We start from the raw sequence: 23,195 nt of genomic DNA, 5'->3' as shown, positions 1-23,195 counted from the left end.
ATTTAAAACATCAGTTTTAACTCATTTACTCCTTTCTTTTCTGAAGGGGTGTACTTTTGTTCATGTCCGTTTTCATCTGTACCATTCACCACTTCTCAGCCTAGATACATTAATGGAGATTTTTAAAGTCTGTGAGTAAGGACTATAAATGATATGCATATGGTTTTACAGGCATTATTTCATTCATCTCAAGAATAACACTGTATTCTGATATGCATTCTGATATGCAAGATATATATTCCCATCAGCTGGATGAAGGAAAGGGATTGAATGAGGGGAATTTTAACAAGGTCATCCAGTGAATCCGTGGCTGTTCTAGGATTTTATCCAAGGCCAAAACTAGACATAAATGTTATGTTACTTTCAATTACGAATCCATCTTCAATCTCTTTGCCTGTCCCTCTTTTTGTCTCATAAATGCTGCTTGATATTATTTTATGGTGAGCAATCATTAAATTACTGTATTAGCCTGTGGACCTGAACCTGATATCCAGCCTTAAAATGTCCTTTTATAACAGAGAACCTGAATCTTGTTCTGTTGATGTATTGCTTTCCTTTCCTGGATTCTGATGTGTCATTTATGGACAAGCATTTCATAATAAGCTGACTTTGATCTGTCATTGAGTTTTTATAGTGTCCTGATTTATATATCACATCTGTAGTTTCATCTATTCTGTCAGCACAGGCATACCTCAGTTAAACTTAAGTTTTTCCAAGACTTTGTTTACTGTTTTTTTAACTCAGTGGGGAAGAAAAGCTTTTAAAAATAATGATACAATTCACAGCAAGATTATCTGATATTCTATTTAATCATAATTATATGAAAGTAGATGTTTATTTTTTAAAAAAAACTTGGATCTCCTTCCTTTCTTCCAGTGGCCAGTTCAGGATCTGGCAGGTTTTATTTTTAAATTGAGACATCACATTTCCAAACAAAATAGAAGTGTGGATTATATACTTCAAGCCTCTGCCTGCCTAAACCTGTTAGTGGATATAGGGATTTTGTCAGGCTTTTGGTCAATGGAATGTTTTGTCTGTTGATGTTTTCCGGATTCCTTGTTTTTGAAATTATTATCTGCTGTTTCCCACATATACTAATTCTATGTATTTTTGTATTCACTTTTTGTTTTATTGATCATGCTGTGGGTTGCCTTGAGTGCCTTATTTGTTGCATTCCCACATCACAATAAACCATGATTTATCTTCATGACAATGAGTCTGTGGAAGGTTTGGGTTCACATACTGCTCCTCTCTCTCCGCCTGGCACAGCTGCAAGGAGGGGCTTGGAAGATTCCACTTCTATTTTTTTTATTAACTGCTGCTTTTTGTCATCTGAACATGACAAACATGTAGTTAACTTAAAATATGGTTTGTTTGAAACAAACCAGCTTCAACCCATTGGGTTATGAAAGTAGCTGGTTTCAACAAACCATAGTTAAGATTAACTACAATTTAGGCTTTGGGCAAAACACTATACTATGGTTAATTGAATGCAACAGCTTCCAATATTTTATTTATGTATGGGGGGGATATCCCATCCTTCATCACAAATGATGTCAAGGTGAGTCACAGTCAATAAACAAATGCACTCAATGAAATCCTTCAATAAAACATTAAAAGCACATAAACTTCCACTTGAGTTAACCTACTCTCTATAATAGGCTCAGTATATGAATTCTCATCAAAGGTCTAGCACAGCCTTTCTCAACCTTGGGTCCCTAGATGTTGCTGGACTACAACTCCCATCATCCCTGGCCACTGGTCCTGTGAGCTAGGGATGATGGGAGTTACAGACCAACAACATCTGGGGATCCAAGGTTGAGAAAGGCTGGCCTAGAAGAGGTGGGTTTTCAACTGATGCCAGAAACTGAGCAATGTTGGTGCCAGCCAATCCTCGGGATGAAGAGCATTCCACATCTGGGTTGAAGCCAATGAACAGGCCTTATCCCATGCAAAAGTAGCTCCCTCACAGCTGCACCAGAGGGTGGGGGAGGAGGACGCAGAAACTTCTAAGAAACATCGCAATGAGGAATGAGCATACTCACAGGCCATAGAATGTTGACTGTTAATTGGGGGAAGGGAAGCAAAAAGGGGTGTGATAGCCCTTTCTCTGTACATATCGGTGGCCACAGGATGGGAATGTGAGCTCCCCATTGTGGATGAAGGCCAATTGCTACTTTCACTTCTTTTTCCTGCTGCTCCCTATATCAGATTTGATTTCAATTTGCCTTCACCAGTGCAGATCTCTCTTCCAGCTCTCCTGTGCTTGTGAATCATCTGGTTCAGGCTTGCACTGTTGTGTGTGTTTTCTTTGTGTGTTGCTTCTGGTTGAAGTTCTCTGGTCTCTTTTTGTCCTGTCAGCTAATTTTGTTTTTTCTCAGAATGTTGTACTCTGACCTAATTTGCTAATCCTTCCTGGTATATTTCTGCCTGGTATGTTGTTTGTTTGTTTGTTCTCTTGGCTAGAGCCATGGGCAGAAATCCCCTAGGGTAGATAAAGATACATGGCAAGATAGATAGATAGATAGATAGATAGATAGATAGATGATAGATATAGATATAGTCTCACTTGTAACAATATATTAAAGAGAAACCATTTTCTTATTTTGAATTTCTTCTATCCAAAAAGTGACATGTCTTACCATGTTTATGTTTCAGGTAAATTGCATCCCTTGTAACAAAATTCTGATTCTAAAACCACATGCTTTCCGAGCAAAGTCTTGCAACCAGCATAGCTTACTCACCAATATTATGTGCCAGCATAAAAAATTATGTAGCTAAGTCATCTAATAACCTCTGCAATTTTTAGCATTTGAGTTTAGTGTTATTTGCTCAGAACAAGTCAAAGTTGCAGGTTTAGGAGAACTGCCTTTTCCCTAAAAACCACCCAGTCAGCTAGCTTTACCCTCATTGAATATTCTGTTGGTGTGCCTTCTTAATGACTCTCCACCCCACTCCTTTAGGCAACTGCTTTCACCTTAAGACTCACCAAAACCTGAATTTAAAATTTTCTCAGAACCACTGAAATACTTTTCCATTCTTGGCTAGCCCATGTTAGTCAGGGTTAAACTGTTAATGGGCATAAAAATAATAATAAGCATTCTATTCTTTTTTATTATTCTGCTGGATGGTGTATTGTTCTTGGTCTTGAGCTCTAGGGATAAAGCAGCCTAGAATGTGTATAAACGAAGACAGCCAGGTATCCTAGTGCTTTCTGCACTTATCTCTTCCAAGTGGAGTAATTCATTCAAAAGATACGGAAGTGAAATGAAAATCCACCTTTGAAGCACAATTAATTAAATTAATATTGGACTTTGTGTCTTTCCTTTTAGGATAAAGTGGAAGTTGAGGTAATTCAGCTTGAAGCTGTTAGAATTCATGCACCCATTACACGAATGAAAACTGGCACTCAGGTGAGCTGAATGTACACAGTTCTTGATTTCATTTTATTTCTTTCGGTTATGGTCAAATAAAATAGGGCCTGTTTTGACATAATATAATTGGTCACTTTATGCAACTGATTATTGCTACATATATCAACTTTTTCTGTGTTTGTGACCTCAGCTTTGGAAAAATGCACTGGGTGATTTCTTTGTTAAAATGTGTGCTTTTTTCCAGATGCCAGTGTATGTGATGGGCATCACCAGCAACCAAGCTCCTTTTTCATTTGGCAATGCAGTCCCAGGGTTAACATTTCATTGGTCTGTCACAAAAAGGGATGTCCTGGATGTGAAAACAAGATTCAGTGAGGTAAACTTGTAGTTTAAAATTTAAACACAGATTGAGTCCCCCGCACTTGGTGTTTTTCACCCACTGGTGCATTTACTTTGATCTACTGTACATTTTCTAATAGCTTACCTTGAAGGCAGCTACAGAAAGTTAATTGTGTTTGTATATCTTCTTCCTTCAAGTCCCCCCACCCCAATATTTTTTTCTCCTGGTGCCAGAAATAATGGTTGCTTGGAGTTACAGGCATCATTTCCCATGTACAACTGGGTTAACCAATTCTGCTACCTGATTTCAGTGCCATATCTGTTGCTTGGAATGCATCTGGTGGGCACCTTCCACTTCATAACAGTCTCCCAGTATCAAATGGTCACTAGGCATCATTCAACCTTAGAGCAATCTCAAGGCAAGGTTTGCCTGGCGGACAGTCACGGGCTAGCACGGATTTTGTGTCAAAATGGTAGCTAGAGATCTAGCTAGAGGGTGTACTGATCTAGATTTCACTGCGGTAGGTTGCCGCTTTCAGATGAGTATTTAGGAACAGCACAGGATCAGCCTTCCCACTTCTTCTGCTAACATCAGAACTCATTTGGCAATAGCTAACTGTACAGTGTGGCTTAGTGCACATGCTACATACTGTAGCCTGAATGGGGACCTGTAGATACTGGCATGTCCTGATACCAGTCTTCTCTGGTGCCCTCTGAACAGGCCCAGCCAACAGCAGATTCCTTGGGGGGGGATCCTAGACCTACTGAGAATTATGTCCTACAATAATTCTGATTTTAAGTTCAGAGAAGAAATCTAGTAGCAACCAAAGTATACCTAAATTTACAAGATGGCTTCTAATGATAATTCTATTTAGCTCTGTTGTCAGAGCTGAGATCAGGAACCTAAAGAGTTTTGAAGTATATTAGAACCAATATATTAAATGAAATTCCTTCCTTACCTAGACTAATATTTTGTCTTTCAGGCTTCTCTTCAGCTTTCCCCCCAATGCAACTTTGCAGTGGATGTTTACGGTAAAGGGAAAGGAAGAACAGGGTTGAAGCTTGTTGTCAAAGCCCTTGACCCCTCCGCTGGGCAATTTGGCCACATGGTAAAAGAATTGTCAGATGAAATCCAAATACAGGTATTATTATATTGCTATTCCTTACAGGGCCATTCTGTTGTGCTTGGTGAAAAACAAGTGTTTTTTAGCTGTCAGGGCCAGTGCAGTACCACAGTGCCTAGATGTGTGTTTCACAGTTCCACTTATGCACATGGTGGGGAAATTGACAATGGCTGCATAATTGGCTGTGACCATGAGAACCTAAGTCTTGCTGGTTTTTATGCTGTGTCTGTGAAGATGAACTCATAGGCAATATCTGGTAGAACCTCTGGAGCCAGAAGAATGGCTGAGGATTAGTAACGGTAAGTATCTCACAGCATCCTGTCCCAGTCCTTAACTAGGAGAAGCACAATGCATTACTCAAAGCAAGTGAATATATGCAAATTTGTTGACATTTGCATAAGCTAGATGTTTCAGAATCTTGCTCTTCTAGTTACAGATTTTTTATATAAATTGTTTTCCTAGTATAGGGTACACACAATCCTGGTTAGTGCATTGTAGCATTGGATAAGTGCATCAGAATTCTCAGGTCAGTTTAAATGTAGAATTTCGGCCATGCATCTCAAGGTCCTTACATTGATAAGATGTGTAGTTATAGATAAATAGGGCTATGAAAGGAGCACTGGTGTCAACAAGATCATAATGCATATCAAGATGAACTCAACTTCTACCAGTATTTCAGATCTCTACAGTATTTGGATTTGTTTGTTTTGAATGTGGTGTGTTTCATGATAACTTTTCTGGGGTTTAGCATTTATTTTGATGCTCTCTGATAGTTCAGATAGTACAATTATGCTCAACAGCTGAGGTCTTCAGTGAGTCTGTCACTTCACTCTGAACACAATTACAACAGTGTAGGTCCCATTGATTTCATTGGCTCCTAATTTGAAGAAAGTGTGCTTAGGATCACAGAGGAATTAATGAAGCTGAAATGGCATTTTCATGGAGCTAAATAAATTGAATTAATTAAAGCTGGCTAAAAAGGCCAACATACATTTATTAGGGTTAGTTTTTTAATTATGTACATCAGTGGTGTTCAAATGAATTCAGCATGTTCATATTAAACTTGCAAACCTCCATAAGTATATATAATTTGGAATTTGTTTTTTTAAAAGCTGGTTCAGGCTCCTTTAAATGTATACACGGATAAAGCCCTAAGTGTAAGACATTTGAAGCTGGCATTTTTTTTTATCTATATGCTGGTCCTGATCCAGTTATTGCATACAAGGAAAAACCTCCACGACAACATCAAAATCTGCCCTCCTCTCCCCCCGTGTTCTCACACTGGCCCCAAATCTGTTCCCAGAGGATTGGGAATCCCTCAGAGCAGATTTGGGTGGCCAGCTGGAGGTGGAATTCAGTTGCACTCACAAAAGTTGTTCCTTGAGTACAATAATGGATATATTATAAGGTGCTGTAAGGTCCATGGGGTGGTTGCTCGTGAGTAACCAGGCAAGACTCCGACTTGTCTTTTAACAGGTTTATTGTGCATACTATTTACAGTGCACAGCTACAAGTACATGTCTGTATCAGCCACTCGCAGAATCCGGAGTGGCCCCTTCCGGCTGGGACCCCAACATAAGAATTTCAGAATCCCAAATCTCCGCCTCCCTACCCTACATTTCATCACTCTATGCATTTGGGGCATGGGAACTGGCGTGTCTCCCCCCCCCCCACTGAACGAGGGGAGTGCAGGGTCTCTCCAGCATCCCCAGAGCCTCTGCTCCAAAGGCCCGGAACTGCCTGCCCCTCCCCGCTGGAGACATTGCTGTTTCCCCCGCTAGAGGAAGAACTGCTGCTGGTCAGGTGGGGCCGGGGCTCTCTGTAGCATTCCGAGAGCCCTTCCACCACCCTGTGTTGCGCTGGGGAGAGTGGGGGCAGTTCCCTAACATCCATCAATATCAATTGGCAGAGAGCATTGATACAGCTCAGTCTTCTGCTTTCATATATCTTTGCCTAACAGTTGCACCTGCTTTTCCCAGATACTTTATTTTGCACCGTGTCAGCCAAGAAACCAGTCACGGAAGTAATAGGGGGCAAAAGTATATATGGAATGCAGACTCACAAAAATATGCCTGGGCTGCCTCTTAATTTCAGAGAACAATAACATTTTTATTATTCAAAAAACAAATTCTACAGACAAGTTCTTAACACTTACATTGAGTTCTTTTGTTGTAAATGCTTTATTTAACAAATGCTGCCCAAAATCCTGTATGCCTGATTTCAGTGATGTCATCATTAAGCCATAGATATTTAATAATCATCACTTTTAAAATGGCGTTTTTAGGTCATCCTTGTGCAGGAGAATAGTTAGTGCTCTCTTTCCACCGGGTAATGGCACTACAGCTAGAAACTTCATGAGTCTGTATAAGTCTAACAATATCCCTTGCTACTTAGTATTCTGTGCTAGGAGCACTCTGGATGAAAATACTTTGTTTCAGAGCCTACACATTGCAAAAAACAGTTGAATGGAATCTTAATTTTTAAAAAGTTACATTATTTAACAAAAACGGAAAGAGTAGCTATATGCATAGGGCTTGTAGCTAATCCTCCTCCTTCAAGTTTGCTGGATAGAAATAATGGTCAACAGAAATTGCTGTTTAAAGTGCAGCACAGAACATTTTCTTCTTTTCAAATTCCTTTTGCTCTGGTGTGCTGCTCGCTCTAAGAAAGAAGTTGTAGGGAGCTAAAAATAAGATTTGATGATGTGAAATGCCTTCGTGTTTGGAGCTTCCGTTATCCTTTATGACGTATCACATGACTCTTGGGATACAATTGCAGCTGGAGAATGTGTTCCTTATGTGTGGTGGTAGAAATGTTTTTTTTACTCTACTGCACACTGAAGTACACTGGATAGCAAATTACAGATTATGGCCCACTGGTGTTCATACCATTTTCTTATAGGAACAGAATATACCAGACTGCTGCTAACCTTTCAGCCCCCTTGATTTTTCTCCAACTCTTAAGTAACATTAAATATCTGTCTGTCTGTCTGTCTGTCTGTCTGTTTTAAAAGCAGGTATATTTGCTATGGAGTAGTCATCTACTCACAGTTGTGAAGTTGTATCTTTGTTAGCAGATAGGAAACAGAGAGACTTCATGTCATACATTTAGAAAGATAAGAAAAATTGTTTGGCTCTTATGTACCATGATAGTTATACAACATCTGTGGTATTTACTGTTGCAGTAGCAATTGAGACTGGTTCCCATTCATTTTAGTAAAAGTACCACAGAGCCTAGGGCTTGCAGATCAGAAGGTCGGCGGTTTGAATCCCCGCGATGGGGTGAGCTCTCGTTGCTCGGTCCCTGCTCCTGCCCACCTAGCAGTTCGAAAGCACATCAAAGTGCAAGTAGATAAATAGGTACCACTCCGGTGGGAAGGTAAACGGCATTTCCGTGTGCTGCTCTGGTTCACCAGAAGCAGCTTTGTCATGCTGGCCACATGACCCGGAAGCTCCCTCGGCCAGTAACGTGAGATGAGCACCGCAACCCCAGAGTCAGACACGACTGGACCTAATGGTCAGGTGTCCCTTTACCTTTACCTTTACCTTTACCCCACAAGTGGAATTCTTCTCTCTCAAATCTTATCACCCCACATCTTACATCTCTCTATTGTGAGAACTGTTAAAAAATTAGTGAGACAGGACTTACCCTTGCAGAAGCCATGCTGGTTCTGCTTCAGCAAGACTTGTTTTGCTATAAGCTTTGTAATTCTATCTTTAATAATGATTTCCACTGTTTTCCCAGAGCAGATGTTGTAGTGCGGGTAGGCCTCTCCGAGGTGAATTAGAGGTTGCCATGTATAAGGAAATTGGCATCTTGAGAATGCGGGCCTGCTTGCCGTGCCTGGCGCTCCCTTTAAGATAAACTCTCCCCTTTTACCCTTCTTAAGGGGCTATCTAGCCAAACCAAGATTTACGCTAAGTGGTGTCCTTGCCCAGCTGGGAGGGAGAGTTAAAGATCAAACAGTGACCATTAGAGAAAAACAGCGAGGCTGGGAAAATTGGGGAGTATACAGACACCCGGAGCCGCTGTTAAATAACATGCATACAGCTGCGTTAACTACCTGACACTTGTGAATTATGCCTGAGGTCCTTAGGGATTGGAGGATGTGTATTCAAGCTTAAATCGGGTTGGATAATTATCGGGATACCACGGGGGATTATTATGTATATTAATCCCGCGTTTAGAGATGCTAATTGTCAGAGACCGGTGGCTGGTTTTGACCAGGAGGCTGTAACTCTCAGCTGGGGGCAAGCGGTTAGCTGCCCCGGGAAAACTCACTCTGTGTTCGTGCTGGATAGCCGAGAACAACTGTCTTTTACTTTAACCAAGCCTTGTGTGAGTATGTTTAGTTAGTTATATTTTATAACGTTCTTATTTTCTGCTTGTACTCTTTTCTAAGAAACGTGTAACCTTGTTTTAACTTCTTTGCTTTTAAATAAACTTTTGAACTTTAGTTCTGTGGCCTTGTCTTGCCTTTGGTTAATAGTGAAGCTGAATCCAGCGTCTGACCATTCGGACCCTACCAGGTTCTTGAGTATCCTTTGGCTACACCGAAAAAATGGGCCAAGGTGTGAAGCCTGTGTAATTAAGGTGGAGGTGTGACTCCCTGACACCTCTATCGGCTTCACAGCAAGGGAGTGGTGGCAGCGTACCTGTATGTATTTGGTCATGCTTTTTGGGTTCCCGCAGACCTTCCCCCGCCTAGCTAATAGCTCTACGGGGCTCAGAGGCAGATAATAGCCGAGGGGAGGAGGAGGGGCTGTGAGAAATCCACTACAGATGTTAAGTTCATTAGCCTTTAATTTCCAGGATCTCTTTACAAAGATGGTGTTACATAAGGACAAGTTACATATTTTTGTTAGGAGATCAGCCGTTTCGTATTTGACTAGTACATGTATCTATTTGCTACTTTTGTAAAAGCCTGAACAAATTTTCTTCATTTTGTAGGTATTTGAGAAACTAGTTATTCTGGGAGTAGAAGTAGGACAGATCCTAATGTCACCAAACTCTTTTTTTAAAGTTCAGACAAACAGGTTAGTGGTTATGTTTTTCACATTTTGGTCTTATAATGATTTGTTATAATAATAGTTTTACTATGGAACCAAAAGCAAAATCATAGGGGGTGGAAAACCAGGAGTAAGCGGGGGGGGGGTGTCTTGTGGCACTCTAAAAAATGTGCTTATTGTGGCATAAGTTTTCATGGACTAGATCTCTCTTCATAAAGGCATCTGACAAAGTGAGCTCTAGACCATGAAAGCCTATTTGGTGGTGGTAGTGGCCCCTCTAAAATTTCATAGAATCGTAGAGCTGGAAAGGACCCTGGGGGTCTAGTCCAACCCACCCACCCACCCCAATGCAGGAATCACAGGTAAAGCATCATGACAGATGGCCATCCAAATCTCTGCTTTGAAATATTCAAGGAACGAGAGTACTCCACTTCCTGAAGGAATGTGTTCCAACTAAGCATGTTTTAAGATGTTTCATTTTAGCTTTTTTCTAGAATTTGCTTTGTATTTTTATATTTCACATGGAGCAAAACTCTTTCATAGAAAGGTGACTAATAAATGTTAATAGCTCGAATAAATGAAAATGTGTTTTTGACATGACAATCTGTTGATAGTTCTCATTCTAGCTTCTGAAACAATGAACAAACTGATTGTTTACTATGGGTAGTTAGTATTCAAGTACTCGTTCTTACAAGTATTTTCAATTCAGCCATGTTTAGGAAAATGTAATTATTTTCAAATATAAAAGGGAAAGTAGATATCGGCTTTGCAGTGCAATCCTGTACTCAAAAAGAAGGCCTATTGAGCTGAATGGGGCTTTAGCCTAGATAAGTGCGTATAGGACTGTAACAAGAAACACTTGAAATGATGAATTACAAATAATTGTGGTATGATTTCAAATTACACTTCCTTAGTGATTCACACATACGGACAACTTAATGGTCTCCCAAATAAGTTTTAGTTTCCAGAAATCAGTTATTTGACTGCATTATGCCTGTATGCCTAAGGAATAGCTATTGAATTAAGCCATGTATTCGTTCATTCTAACCCAGTTGAAATTATTCTATAAGGGTGCACACATTAACGAGTACATATGCAGTAGCAGCAAAAACAAAGTCCTCCAGATATTATGGAGGAACATGTCTAAGAACTTTTGGAGTGCTTTAATTTCAGTTTGTATGAAAAAAAGAAAATAATCAGTGAAAGAAAACCATTTCTTTCAGGACAGTAGCATCAATATAGACAAGTCAGTTTGGCATATGAGAACATGAAAGGGAAAGCTGCCATCATTTCAAAGAAATGGCAAATGGCAGTTAGGCAATCTGTCCAGAGAAGCAGTTACAAGGGTGGGACAATGACAATGTACTATGTTTTATGGAGGACCACCACACATATACACACACAGACATACTGCCTCTGTTTCAAAGGGCATAAAAGGCCCATCATCTCCATAGATTTGTGCTGCCTTTGAATATGGACACTGAGTGAGTCTGGCTTCATAAACGAAACAAATCCTCCAACATGGCCTTATTGTGTCATCTTTGGCTGAATCATCTTTGTCGCTTTGACAAGATGAAGTTCAGGTTGATAGGGAAGATCTTCTAGATGCTGTGCATTTCTTTGGCTATATTAAAAACACGCACACAGTGATTTCTATTGAAATGGAAGTGCTTCTTAAAGCAAATGTCTACTGAGCAGAAAGCTCTCTTTTTTTGTGTGATTAAATCCCAACAGCTTCACACTTTCTGTTTTGGGACCAGATTATGCTCACTGGCAGATATTTTAAGATACATACTGGTATTTTACTGTATTTTTTATATATATAAAACACCTATATTTCCAGTTAAATAAAACAGGTAGTACTGCCATGTGCTACATAGAATATGTGTAAGTCATATTACTAGCCTTTGCACTGTTTTTATTATTAATAATACTGCAATGCCATGGAGAGACGTTTTTAAAACCAATGTTGTGTACAAACAATTTCCAGGAAGTTCTGCTTAGTCATGTTCCTGTTGTGTATTTTTAATACCAGCTCTGAACCTGGCAGGCTAATCTTACTCTGAAACCTGTTTATAGGAAATACCTCTGAAGGCAGGCAGCATCCTGGAGTCCTGTCCATTAGTATTCTGAATCAAGTTTACATCAGTGAATGATGACACTGCAGGGCAGCAAACAGCAAGTGGATTGTAATATATGCATAAGCACAGATAAGATGTCTTGCAAGGATGCTTGAAATCAAAATCTGAACCCTTGAATCTTAGATAAAAATTCAACAGCAAATCAGTGGTGTACTGACATATGGCAGCATGGTTTATATAAAATCATGTTGCGAACATTGAGGTTTGCATTTTAAGAGTCTTAAAGTGGTTATATTTATTTTTTTCTCTTTGTTTTATCAAGGGACCGAGTTGCTGCTCTAATTTACCATGTCTTGGATGGTCAGGATAGAGTTCCTGTGGTGCAGATTGATGAGAGAGGCCTCCTTAATTCTGGATCCTTGATAGGACTGTCAACAATACAAGTAATTTCACAAGAGCCATTTGGAATCAACCAGACCCTTACTGTCACTATCAAGGTAGTGTTTTTGTGTTCTTTTTCCCCTGTTCTCTTCAGGGAGATTAGAATGGCGAGTGCTATTTGCCTCTGATTTAAAATTGTAATTTCCCATTATTCCAGCTGGAGACAGTAATTGTAACTTCAGCTTGGAAAGTGCAAAAGAGTAGCCATCAATTCTGTTTTAACAGAATGGCTAAGTACTTGTGCTGTTCTGCAATAAAACTTTGACATTGCTTGTTTGGAAAAGATTAGATGTAACAATGCTGACCAAAATTAAGAAAATATGGGTACGCATGACTAATATATGAACCTGTTTTGCTGGACATAGATATACTAAAAACAGTTTATATATTGAGAAACAGATTGTAAAAATAAATGTGAAGCTTAAGCAACATTTTGTATAAGCTGTAACAAGTAACTGTTCCAATGCCTGTTAAAGCATTTGTTCTTGAAAGTTGCATATTCCTTGTGATTGTGGGGAGAGCATGTGTGGGGTACTCTCTGGTCCTGAATGGGGATAAGTAAGACTCTGAAAGAAGAAGGAGCTGAAATACTCCCACTAGAATTTAATTAATTAAAGGCTCATTGTGCCTCCATACACATCATTGTGCTGGCCATAACTTATTCTGTTGGCATTCCATGGGCAAGGGGTAAGTCTGCTGTGTCCCTGCACACTGGCTCATTAAATGAACTAGTTGCACCAATGAGGGATGTGGCAGAAATCAATTAAAAACAAAACAAAACAGACTTTTGAGACAAAAAGGCCTGCCAGGGTGTGTTAGTTACAGGTAGTAGCCGTGTTGGTCTGCCGTAGTCAAAACAAAATAAAAAAATAAAAATAATCCTTCCAGTAGCACCTTAGAGACCAACTAAGTTTGTTATTGGTGTTCCAGGGAGTGGTTCAGAGCTAAATGAGCATAATATAGCTACTTAAAACATAAAAAGTGATATAGTTTTTAAAAAATCAGCAACATATATAAATTGTCATTATTGTTTATTTCAAAGCAGACTGGATCATCCAGTCCTTGTTTAAAACAGTCAAGGATAGAACCAAGTTCACATCCTGTGGAAGGCAGTTCTATAGTGGTGGGGGCACTGCTTAAAAGGTGGGTCTTATTGGTGTGACCTGTGGAAGTTAATAGTCCAGCAACCTCTAGCAGGCCACAGGTTTCCATCTCTGCTTTCAAGGGCACAGGCAAACCTACCTCCCCATAGAAGAATCTACCTGCCCAAAGGGGAATCTACTGGCCACAGCCAGTAGACAAGCTCAGACCAGTAACTGGTGTGGAAGCAGCAGTTAAAGTTCACTTCTAGTTTTAATTCGGGAAATATGTCTCTCAGCATCAGAACTTTGGGAAATATTGGCATAGAACAATATTTAGAGGTAATAGAAAGTGAGAACAAAATACTATGTTGGAGTGGGAAAGAGGCAGGACTAAATGGTAAGGTTCTTTTTTTAAGAAAAAAAATGTATAGTAGTATCAGACTTGTCAAGAGAGTTAAATGTAAAGGCAACTTGAATGCATGTTTGAAAAGGAATGGATGGACTTGGCATGAAGCTAGCAGCATTTTAGAGGCAGCAAGACATGGCTTAAAATATTGGTGTATACAGCTCTCACTTCTATTGTTGGATATTACAAACCAACAACCATGATATATATCCTTTGCCCCAGATAGCTAGTAAAACACCATTTTAGAGTACATGTACATTTTGTAGTAAAGCATAAAACTATCAGAGCCTCTTCAGGAAGAAAAAAGAGAAAGGCCTTTCTTTGCAAAAATATAAACTAAGAGGAAGGGTTTCCATAGGTGTGTGAGGGTTTCTTTGTTTCCTTCTGACACGTGCCAGCGAGCCAAGGGGGGAAACAGGGCCCCGGCAGGTCTGCTGGAATCCCTGCCAGTCCCGGGAGGTCCTTGGGAAATGGTGTCCATTGATTTCATCACCAACTTGCCCATGTCCAGGGGGAAAATGGCAGTGTTGGTAGTGGTAGATATGCTGACCAAGATGTGCCATTTTGTGGCCTGTCCCAGAGCCATTTCAGCGGAGGAGACTGCCAAACTTTTTTGTGGAGCACATTTTCCACCTGCATGGCGTGCCTTTAAGGGTGGTGAATGACTGTGGGAGGCAGTTTACCTCGTGTTTTTGGCACAAGCTCATGAGCTTGTTGCAGGTGGATGTGAGTTTTCCCACGGCCAGGCACCCGCAGACCAATGGGCAGGTGGAAAGGGCCAATTCCATTCTGCACCAATATTTGTGCTGTTATGTCAATCAAAGGCAGAATGATTGGGTGGATCACCTAGCCCTGGCGGAGTTTGCATATAATAACGCAGTGCACATGTCCACAAGGATGACTCCCTTCATGGCTAACTATGGCCGCTATCCCAGGGCGTTTCTGGGGGGGGGAGCTCAGTGTGCCTGCAGCAGAGCAATTTGTGGAGGGAATGCAGGCTGTACACAGACAGCTCAAGGAGAACCTGGACAGAGCCAAGGAAGCCTATAAGAAGGCAGCAGATGGGCATCGCCAGGTGGGGGAGGTCATCAGGGTAGGAAACAAGGTGTGGCTCTCTTCACAGGGGTTATCCATCCGGGGGAGGAGCAAGAAACTGGAACACCGCAGGTTAGGTCTCTTTGAAGTTATCGAACAGGTCAATCCGATGGCCTTCAAGCTCCAGTTGCCGGACACTATGAGAATCCACCCAGTGTTCCATAGATCACTGTTATCATTATATCGGAACATCGCTTTCACAAGGAACGGAGGACCCTGCCCACCCACCCCGAGTGTCGAGGACAGGGAACTCTGCAATGAGGTCACGGAAATTCTTGACTCTAGATGGAACGGGGACAGGATGGAATACTTAGTGGCATGGGAGGGGGCGTCACCAGCTGACAATACGTGGGTGCCTTCCAATCAGATCACGGAGGAATACCTCACAGCAGAGTTCCATGCCCTTTTCCCTCGCAAACCCAAACCCCCCAAGGTATTTTTGGGGGAGATGTTTGGTCCCACTGATGACAAGGAGGAGTTCTGGGGTTTCCCACCCACGGTGGAGGAGGAAGGGGAGGCACAGCGGGACTCGTCAGGGGAGGAGGATGTTTCCTGGAACTTCCCACCTCCTCCGGGTGCCCCCGGGGCCTGGGAAGCCGTTTTCTCTCCCACCAATAAGGACGACACAGACTTTCTGGGGTTTTTTTCCTCGCCGGAGGCCACCGGTGGTTGGGAAGAGGGGAGTGTTGGTCCTGGGGGACGCCAAAGGGCACTGGAGCGCGGCCTGCGGGATCCTCACCCTCTTTCCGAACTGGGTTGGGGGGGCTTTGAGGGGGGTGGATGTCAGGGAACTGCCCTCGGCCCTGCGAGAGGTCTCGCTGATGTACAGAGAGCCCTGACAACTCCTCAGCAGCGATACATCTCCCAGCGGGCAAAGTGACTGGTGGGGAAGGGCAGGGAACCAGTAGTCCGGAAAGGCAGCAACTTGAGGATGTTGCTGAGAGCACCAGCGCTTTCCGCGACGTGTTTAGAGGGGAGCACGCCACTTCCGCCGCCCCAGTTGCATAGGGGGGTCAAAAGGAGACGGGGGAGGAGGCGCCTGGGGATGCCAAAATTCCTTTGTTGGAGTCACAGCTGGAAACCAGCACTCCTGGATTCTGCAAGTGACTGAGACGGTCATGTTTTCTGTTTCTCTGCACTGTAAATACTCTGCACCAATAAACTGTTTAAAAGACAGTTGGGACTCATGCTTGGTCACTCGTGAGCAACCGCCAGCAGACCTGACACCTTCATTTATTTTTCAGAGCAGTATCAAATAAAATCTTCTCTCTCCCCCCCCTTCTCTCTTCTTGAAAGCTAACCTAAATAAGTCAGGCAGGTTTGCCTTCATTAATTAATAACAAAAATGCAGTCTCATAATAAATCCTTTGTAAATCCATTGACTTGACAGATCCTTGCAAGTTAATACTGCTGTGTATCTATTTAGGCTGCAGTATTTGCACACTTCTGGAAGTGTGCCCTGTTAATCACACAGTGATACTTGCTTCTGAATAGGATTGTGCTTCTGAAGACTGACTGCCTATGGTGCAATCAGCATGGAATGGATGAAGCATGGGATGTATTATGGCCTACCAGGTTCCTTACTTTCCATCTGTTTCTGCAATCCCAAACAAGCAGCAAAAACAGTGAATTAATGAGCCCATAGTGAGCCTTGTTCAGCTTGATGACCACAAGTTGTACAGGCCTGTGAAAGAAGTTTGGTTGATACCATATTCACTATAGAAGTTATTTATAAAAGGACTTGTTAATGATAGCAATGTATATGTCCATGTACATTTAGTGGAACCTATCCTAATACATTTTAATTTTAAATCCTCTTTATTTTACAGCATGTATATATGTCTAATGAGGCATATAAGCATTTTTCTTCTTACCCATGAGGTTTTGTGGATTGCTTAATTAGTTTGTACATCTACAGAGTGTAAGCTTTTTAAAAAAATAATCATCATCATCATATTCTCATGTTCTGTTGGAGCTTGGGGCTCATGGGAAAGTAATAGTGATTACTAGAACCTATTAGAATTAAGTCAGGCAGCTCCCAGGAGGACTTGCTGGATGAGTGAAGGAAGATAATGTTTCAACAAAGGAGCAGAGTCATCTGTCAGGGCCTTCTGTTTAAATGGTTCTGCCCCTTTGGGACAGCTTATGCAATCTTTAAGGTGCACACTGTTGATTCTGTAGCCACACACTCCTGAGTAACTGAGGAGCAGGACTGGCCTGGGGAGGTCATCCCCAGGAGTCTGGGGGTTATGGACAAGCTACATCAGATGATACAGAATGGTGTTGAAGGCCCCTCATGGAGTGGGGTAACCTGGGAATCATCCAAATCAGGGTAAAACTGGGACCTGGGTGCACAGAAAATGAAACATGCGACCTTTAAGATCTTTACATAATGATCTGGATCCTAAATTTCTCCTTCATTCACATATATAGCCTCCTATATACACACACCTTATCCCACACTAAATTTAGAAAGATAAAACAGCTTTGGAACTCTGGTGGCATAATAATAACCCACCTTCCACACATGCACACACTCACTATTCCACAACCCTGAAGTGTTTATTAGGAGTGCAATAAGGGTTAAAGATAAAAACATTAAAGGATATGACAGCTTATAAGCAATTTGGCCAGTAGCAAAAACAATCTCATACTCTGTTTTCCCCCGTTTCCCTAGGTGGCTCCTATTTCCTACTTGAGAATATCCATGAACCCGATTTTCCGCACACAAAACCATGAAGCATTATTGGCATTGCCATTGGGCATGACGTTGACCTTGACCATCTACTTCCATGACAGCTTTGGAGATACTTTCCATTCACAAAATTCTGTGCTTAACTTTGCAATCAACAGGTAATTGTCTATACAATTAGCTTAATTTTGCAGAAGCTATAAATAGCGGAGTATGTGAGTTGATTCAAGGTACTGATACCTCAGCAATTGACAACCCCCTTGGGCTAGCTGTTTAAACATGTTCAGTGAACAGATAAAAGAACTGAAAAGTGTGATTTAAAGCTGGTATACTGGTGTTTTGATATGATCCGAACAATCCACCCGCCTGGAAAGTGATCAATGCATGTCTTCCATGGAATTACTCTAAAGCTTTGCATGTATAGGAAAAAAGAAAGGAGACTATTTAAAAGTTATTTAAATAACATTTTTAAAAATCTGCTCAGGCCAAATCAGTGCCTTGAAACTGTGTCTTTTCCCAGTTGGATTAAATAGTAATCCTAAACACATTTACTTGCCATAAATCCAACTTGTTCACAGAACTTTCAAGCCATTTTACTGAGCATCAAATACTAGTAATTTATAACATTTGCTCATCCTTTCTTGGCATATTACAGCAGTTGCAGCCCAGTGTTGTTGCCTGGGGTTGTTTTTTCCAGCTCCCCAACAGCTAAACATCATGTCCTCTCCCACTGGCCGTGGGGTTTGAATAAAGCCAGCCAGTGAATTTGGCCAATCACGGGTGGGCCTGAAGTTGGGTCCCAGGTGGGTGCACCTGACCAAGGACTCCTATGGGAGTCTTCACTCAGGTCAGCCCCTTACACATAAATTAAGACTGCCTATGGACCCAACAGCTCAGTCAGAACTGGATCTCCCACCCTCTCTACCTTTTTGCAGCATGATTACAACTCCACCCAAGGGTGCATGAGTGAGTTGGGGGTATGACCTTGCTATGGAAGTATTGGTTGCTGTATTCATGGCCAGGGAGTAATTTCTTCTCCAGATGAATTGGGCCTGTCTGGGGTTTTTTGCTTACCTCATAGCAATCATCACAACTTGTGTTGGATAAGGCATTAGGTTGAATCCTTCGTCCAGGGCAGAGGGAGGTGGGTAGGAAGCCTACCCCTCCATAGAATCAGGGTATTCCACTAAAGGGGTCCTAGGGTAGGTTCTTCTGCTTGAACACCCAGACAGCCATAGCACTCTCTCAAGTGGTGATGCTGATGGGTTGCACCTCTTTGATGTATGTCATAGGGCAATCCTAACCCAGGATCAACTCCCGATAATAATCAACTAGCAGGTGGGCTAGATATTTCGGGACACACCCAGTGCCTGTGTCAAAGCCTACTTACATCAGTAATCAAGATGTGGCCTGTTTTGATCCCAAAGCATAAAACTGTGGTTATGACTTCTGGCCACACACCCGGCCTCAGGGACGGCAGACTCACTGTGCCTGGGCATGCAAGTGACTCTTATCAGTTGAAAATGATTATTTATACGTGGCTGGTATCTGATACTATGTACATTTGCTTGGAAATCCTGCAGATGGAACTGTGTATTAGAGTTCAGTACCTTCCTAAAGTTTAGCTTTTGGGAAATACAGATGTTAACACAACTTTCTGTAGCATGTGACAGATGTGGCTATTTTGATCTGCTGTCTTCTGACTTCCCTTGATTCTGGGATATAATAAAATGTTCTCATTTCCTTGGATACCACTTTTTAAATTATTCACTTCTTTTTGTCTATAGAGATGATTTTGTACAGGTAGGAAAAGGAGCCTCCAACAACACGTTAATAATCCGAACAATGAATGTAGGCCTAAGTTTGCTTAAAGTATGGGATGCAGAGAACAGCATGATTGCTGATTATGTGCCTCTTCCTGTGCAACATGCCATCTACCCTGAGCTCAGAGATATTGTCAAAGGTGACGTCCTTTGCTTAACTTCCTCACTGGTAAACCAAGAAGGTAAGGAATCAGAATAATAATTTGCACTAACTGAGAATTGTGACAATAAAATAGGGTGTATGGCAACATTAAATTGCCATGGAAACTTCATACAGTTTTGGGTGCAGCAAATTTTCAAAACAACCAAATACATTATTCATTATGTTGTTCCACTATCAAATGTCAGGCCCTATCCCTGCTAATGAGATGAGCCAATTTAATCAGCTCCTCTGTCTTTAACTATATCAAATCAATATGTCATTTTGCTCTGAATGGTTGTCATTTCTATTGATCTTTAAAGGAGTAATATAATTGAATTTTGCTATACATATATGGAAAAACTAGAGGGACCACTTTTTATGTGAAGTAGGTCATGAGGCAGACAATAAGATTTGAAGGAATGCATGTCAGAGAGCCAAAGTGATGGCAGTCTGTTTTATATAATTTTTAAGAAGAAGAAAATTCATAGAGTGATATACAGATTTCAGATGACGGGTTAAAACTAATATGGTGCTGGTGTTGGCATGAGCCTGCCAGGATGCTGATTAGGAGGACAGGCCACACAATTCATGGATGAAAATGTGGCCTTCTGAAATATGCTAAATAATGCCACTATACCAGAAGCAAGGTGCATGTATGCGATAAATACGGCACTTCAAAGAAAGCTAATATGCCATCCATAGGCAGTTTTTATGTAACCCAGGCTGGGATAAAGTGGGCAGACTGGTTAAGAAGCCATGTTAAGTTTTCTATCAGTGCCTTTTTCCTCTTGCTCTACGTTTGTTTGTTTGTTTGTGTGTCTGTGTGTGTGTGTGTGTGTGTGTGGTTGGTGCAGTGGGAAGACCAGCTAGTTTACTCTAAACTGCTTACCTTGTTGCCTTTAGTCTTTGTTGCAAATGCTGCTGGTTCTGCTGTTTTGTTTTGTTTTAAATCCTGTTTACTGTTTATCTTCTGCTAGTTGTATGTTACAACTTCTTTGTGAACAATTATAGTAGTCCCTTTGGGAGGGGGAATCCAATTACCCTAAATGAAATCAAATAATATCACTTGGGCCTATCATATCCCCACTTTTCAAAGCTGGTCCGGTTTGGAAGGCCCCTTTTTCTATCAGTGATGCTTTCGGCTTATAAATAGTGTTTTGCTCTTAGAGGCAGCTATCACCCGGAAGTCATTTAAACTGCTCAACATGTAGGCTAGAGCTACGAGACAAGTCATTTCGGGCAGTTTTCTTCATTGGATCATAAACTGTGTTTTTCTCAGATGTTTGCACTCGCTTGGAAGAAAAACGAACACCCTCAGTACATGACTAGTGTTACACCAGTTGCAGCGCCCACAGGCCAGTGTTTCCCAGTTATCAGTGCTTATATTACTTTTTTTTTTAGATTTGCCTTGAGGGCGTCTTTAAATGTCTTTTGTTGTCCACTGGTATTTTGCTCTCCATTCTTAAGCTGGGAATAGAGTAGTTGCTTTGGAAGTCAATAAGAAGCACCAACGCAGGGCGAAAAGGAGAAATGAGCTAAGAGGAAGAAACGTTTGGCAAACCCTCGCAGTGATCAACTCCCATGCGGAAACCTATGTCCCCACTGTGGAAGGATGTGTGGATCCAGAATTGGCCTCCACAGTAACTTATGGACTCACTGTTAAGACCATGTTCATGGAAGACAGTCTTACTCGGCTACGAGTGGATCGCCAAAGAAGTGTGGAGTTCTTCACCATTCTCTTTGTGGCCAGATAATCCACATGTCTGCTTCCTGGCTAAGTGGCAGCAGTGACTAGTGCTGTGGCTTTTGAACCGGATGCTGGGCTTTAGGCAGGATATAAAACAAAAGCAGAAATCCCAGCAGGGTAGATGTTGCTCTTTTGTAGGCTGCTGCAAAAGATGAACAAATGCACCAGACTAGACCTTTCCATGTTTTTCCTTGAAAATCATTCTTCCTCACTAGAGGGGGGTCTGCCCCCATTTGTAAAAAAAAAAAAAAAAAGTGATCTCACACTCTGTATACAGTTTTTAATCAGCCATGGCACATTTAACATTTAATTTTCAGAATCAGCATCAAGCTCCATGATACATACAATAGGTGTTCTTCTTGAGTAAGACTAGTGAAATAACTTGATATAGCAATAGTTAATCTGATTATATATTTTTCACAGGTTTGGCAGGAACGTGGAGTTCTTCTTCAAATAGTATTCTTCAGATTGATCCAAAGACAGGAGTAGCAGTAGCGAGGAATTCTGGAACTGTTACAATATATTATGAGATCCATGGATTGCTTAAGACCTACCGGGAGGTGAGACACTTCAGAATTTCATTTGTCATGTTGCTCTGGGTGAAGACTTCCTGTGACTAAAAGGAAGTATATGCAGCATCTGAGTGTCATTTTCTCATCAGCTGTCCCCACAGACCAAATTGCTTGGTAAATTTCTTCAAGTTTAAAAAGCGTCTTTGAGATTTGATCTGCAAACAGTTTAAAGGAAATGCCGTGTTTTTAATAGTTCTATGCACCAAGCTTCATTTTAAATTTGGGAAGAGTTGCTGAGAGGAAAACCTCTAATAAAATGCTTGAGGATATCCCATCTAGTTGTCATCCATGTCAAAAGCAGCCATGTCACCTGATGTTGCGTTTGCATCCGTCTGTTATTATTACCGGTATATGACAAGTTTCATCTGTGCATGGCTAAAATGTCTCTAAATTCCAAATAGCTTTGACATATTAGTATTCTATACTTAACTAAGTGGTATGGGTGAATTAATCGACTGGTGAGATTAAGCTATACTACAATTCTGCTCTGAAAAAGCTATGTCTTCCAAGTACTGTGAGCAGGATTCTCCCAACGAGCCCTGCCAGTGGAAGCTCTGCACAAGGACTTCTGCTTGTGCAATGGGGCTTTCTTCCCACCCCCCTTCACATGCTCCCCAAAATTGTCTTGGGGCTCAGAGAATCCCCAGAACAGCACATGGGGGAGGAGAGGTGGAGTTGCTTGCACAGACAGAACGTTCGCCATTTAATTCAACTCTGCATAGCCAGATCTTTATGCACAGACGTAGGTTTTTTTTGTGGCTCCATGGGAATTGCATCCACAGAAATGATAGTATGATCTCTTATTTTTCCTTCAAGGTGTCGATTAATGTACCTCAAAAGATTGTGGCAGCACATGGAAGTGGAATGAAAACAAGTTTGCAGGGCACTTTAACTTCGAAAGTTGTAGTTAAAATTGGGCATGGAAGCAAAAATCTGAAAGGTATATTTAGTCACTTTCTTTATGTTTGAGTGTGAAAACTTGGACCAAACAGGCAAGCTTTTCTATGTAACATTAATTTTATGTATAAATGCTACACCATTTATTATCTCTGTGTACAGCTTGTTGAGTTTCATTATGGGAAGACATCTAAATAATTATTTTAGGGCATATGTAATTTTTCACTTAGCTGAATTAATGATGTTCAATATGTTTTAGTGGAGCACATACCTTTCATGGAAAAACAGCAAGGTTTCAGCCTCAACACAGATATGCATTTTATACATGCCCCATAATCCCCCTTAGGGTCCTTTAAACGAAGTAACCCTGA

General features: G+C 41.3%; 1 protein-coding gene across 1 annotated transcript in view; it reads left to right on the top strand.

Moving 5' to 3' along the window:
• The window catches only part of NUP210 (nucleoporin 210), an 87,950-nt gene that overhangs the window by 57,121 nt on the left and 7,634 nt on the right, over positions 1–23,195 (top strand). Inside the window, exons 26-34 of the mRNA XM_033140855.1 lie at positions 3,333–3,413; positions 3,619–3,750; positions 4,697–4,855; positions 9,788–9,873; positions 12,250–12,424; positions 17,629–17,804; positions 19,431–19,648; positions 21,779–21,915; positions 22,744–22,867. Coding sequence (XP_032996746.1) covers positions 3,333–3,413; positions 3,619–3,750; positions 4,697–4,855; positions 9,788–9,873; positions 12,250–12,424; positions 17,629–17,804; positions 19,431–19,648; positions 21,779–21,915; positions 22,744–22,867 — 1,288 coding nt within the window. The remainder of the gene's footprint in view (positions 1–3,332; positions 3,414–3,618; positions 3,751–4,696; positions 4,856–9,787; positions 9,874–12,249; positions 12,425–17,628; positions 17,805–19,430; positions 19,649–21,778; positions 21,916–22,743; positions 22,868–23,195) is intronic.

The sequence above is a fragment of the Lacerta agilis genome, chromosome 2, assembly GCF_009819535.1.
Source record: "Lacerta agilis isolate rLacAgi1 chromosome 2, rLacAgi1.pri, whole genome shotgun sequence".
NCBI lineage: Eukaryota > Metazoa > Chordata > Lepidosauria > Squamata > Lacertidae > Lacerta > Lacerta agilis.
This window is presented reverse-complemented; position numbering and strand designations above follow the sequence as displayed.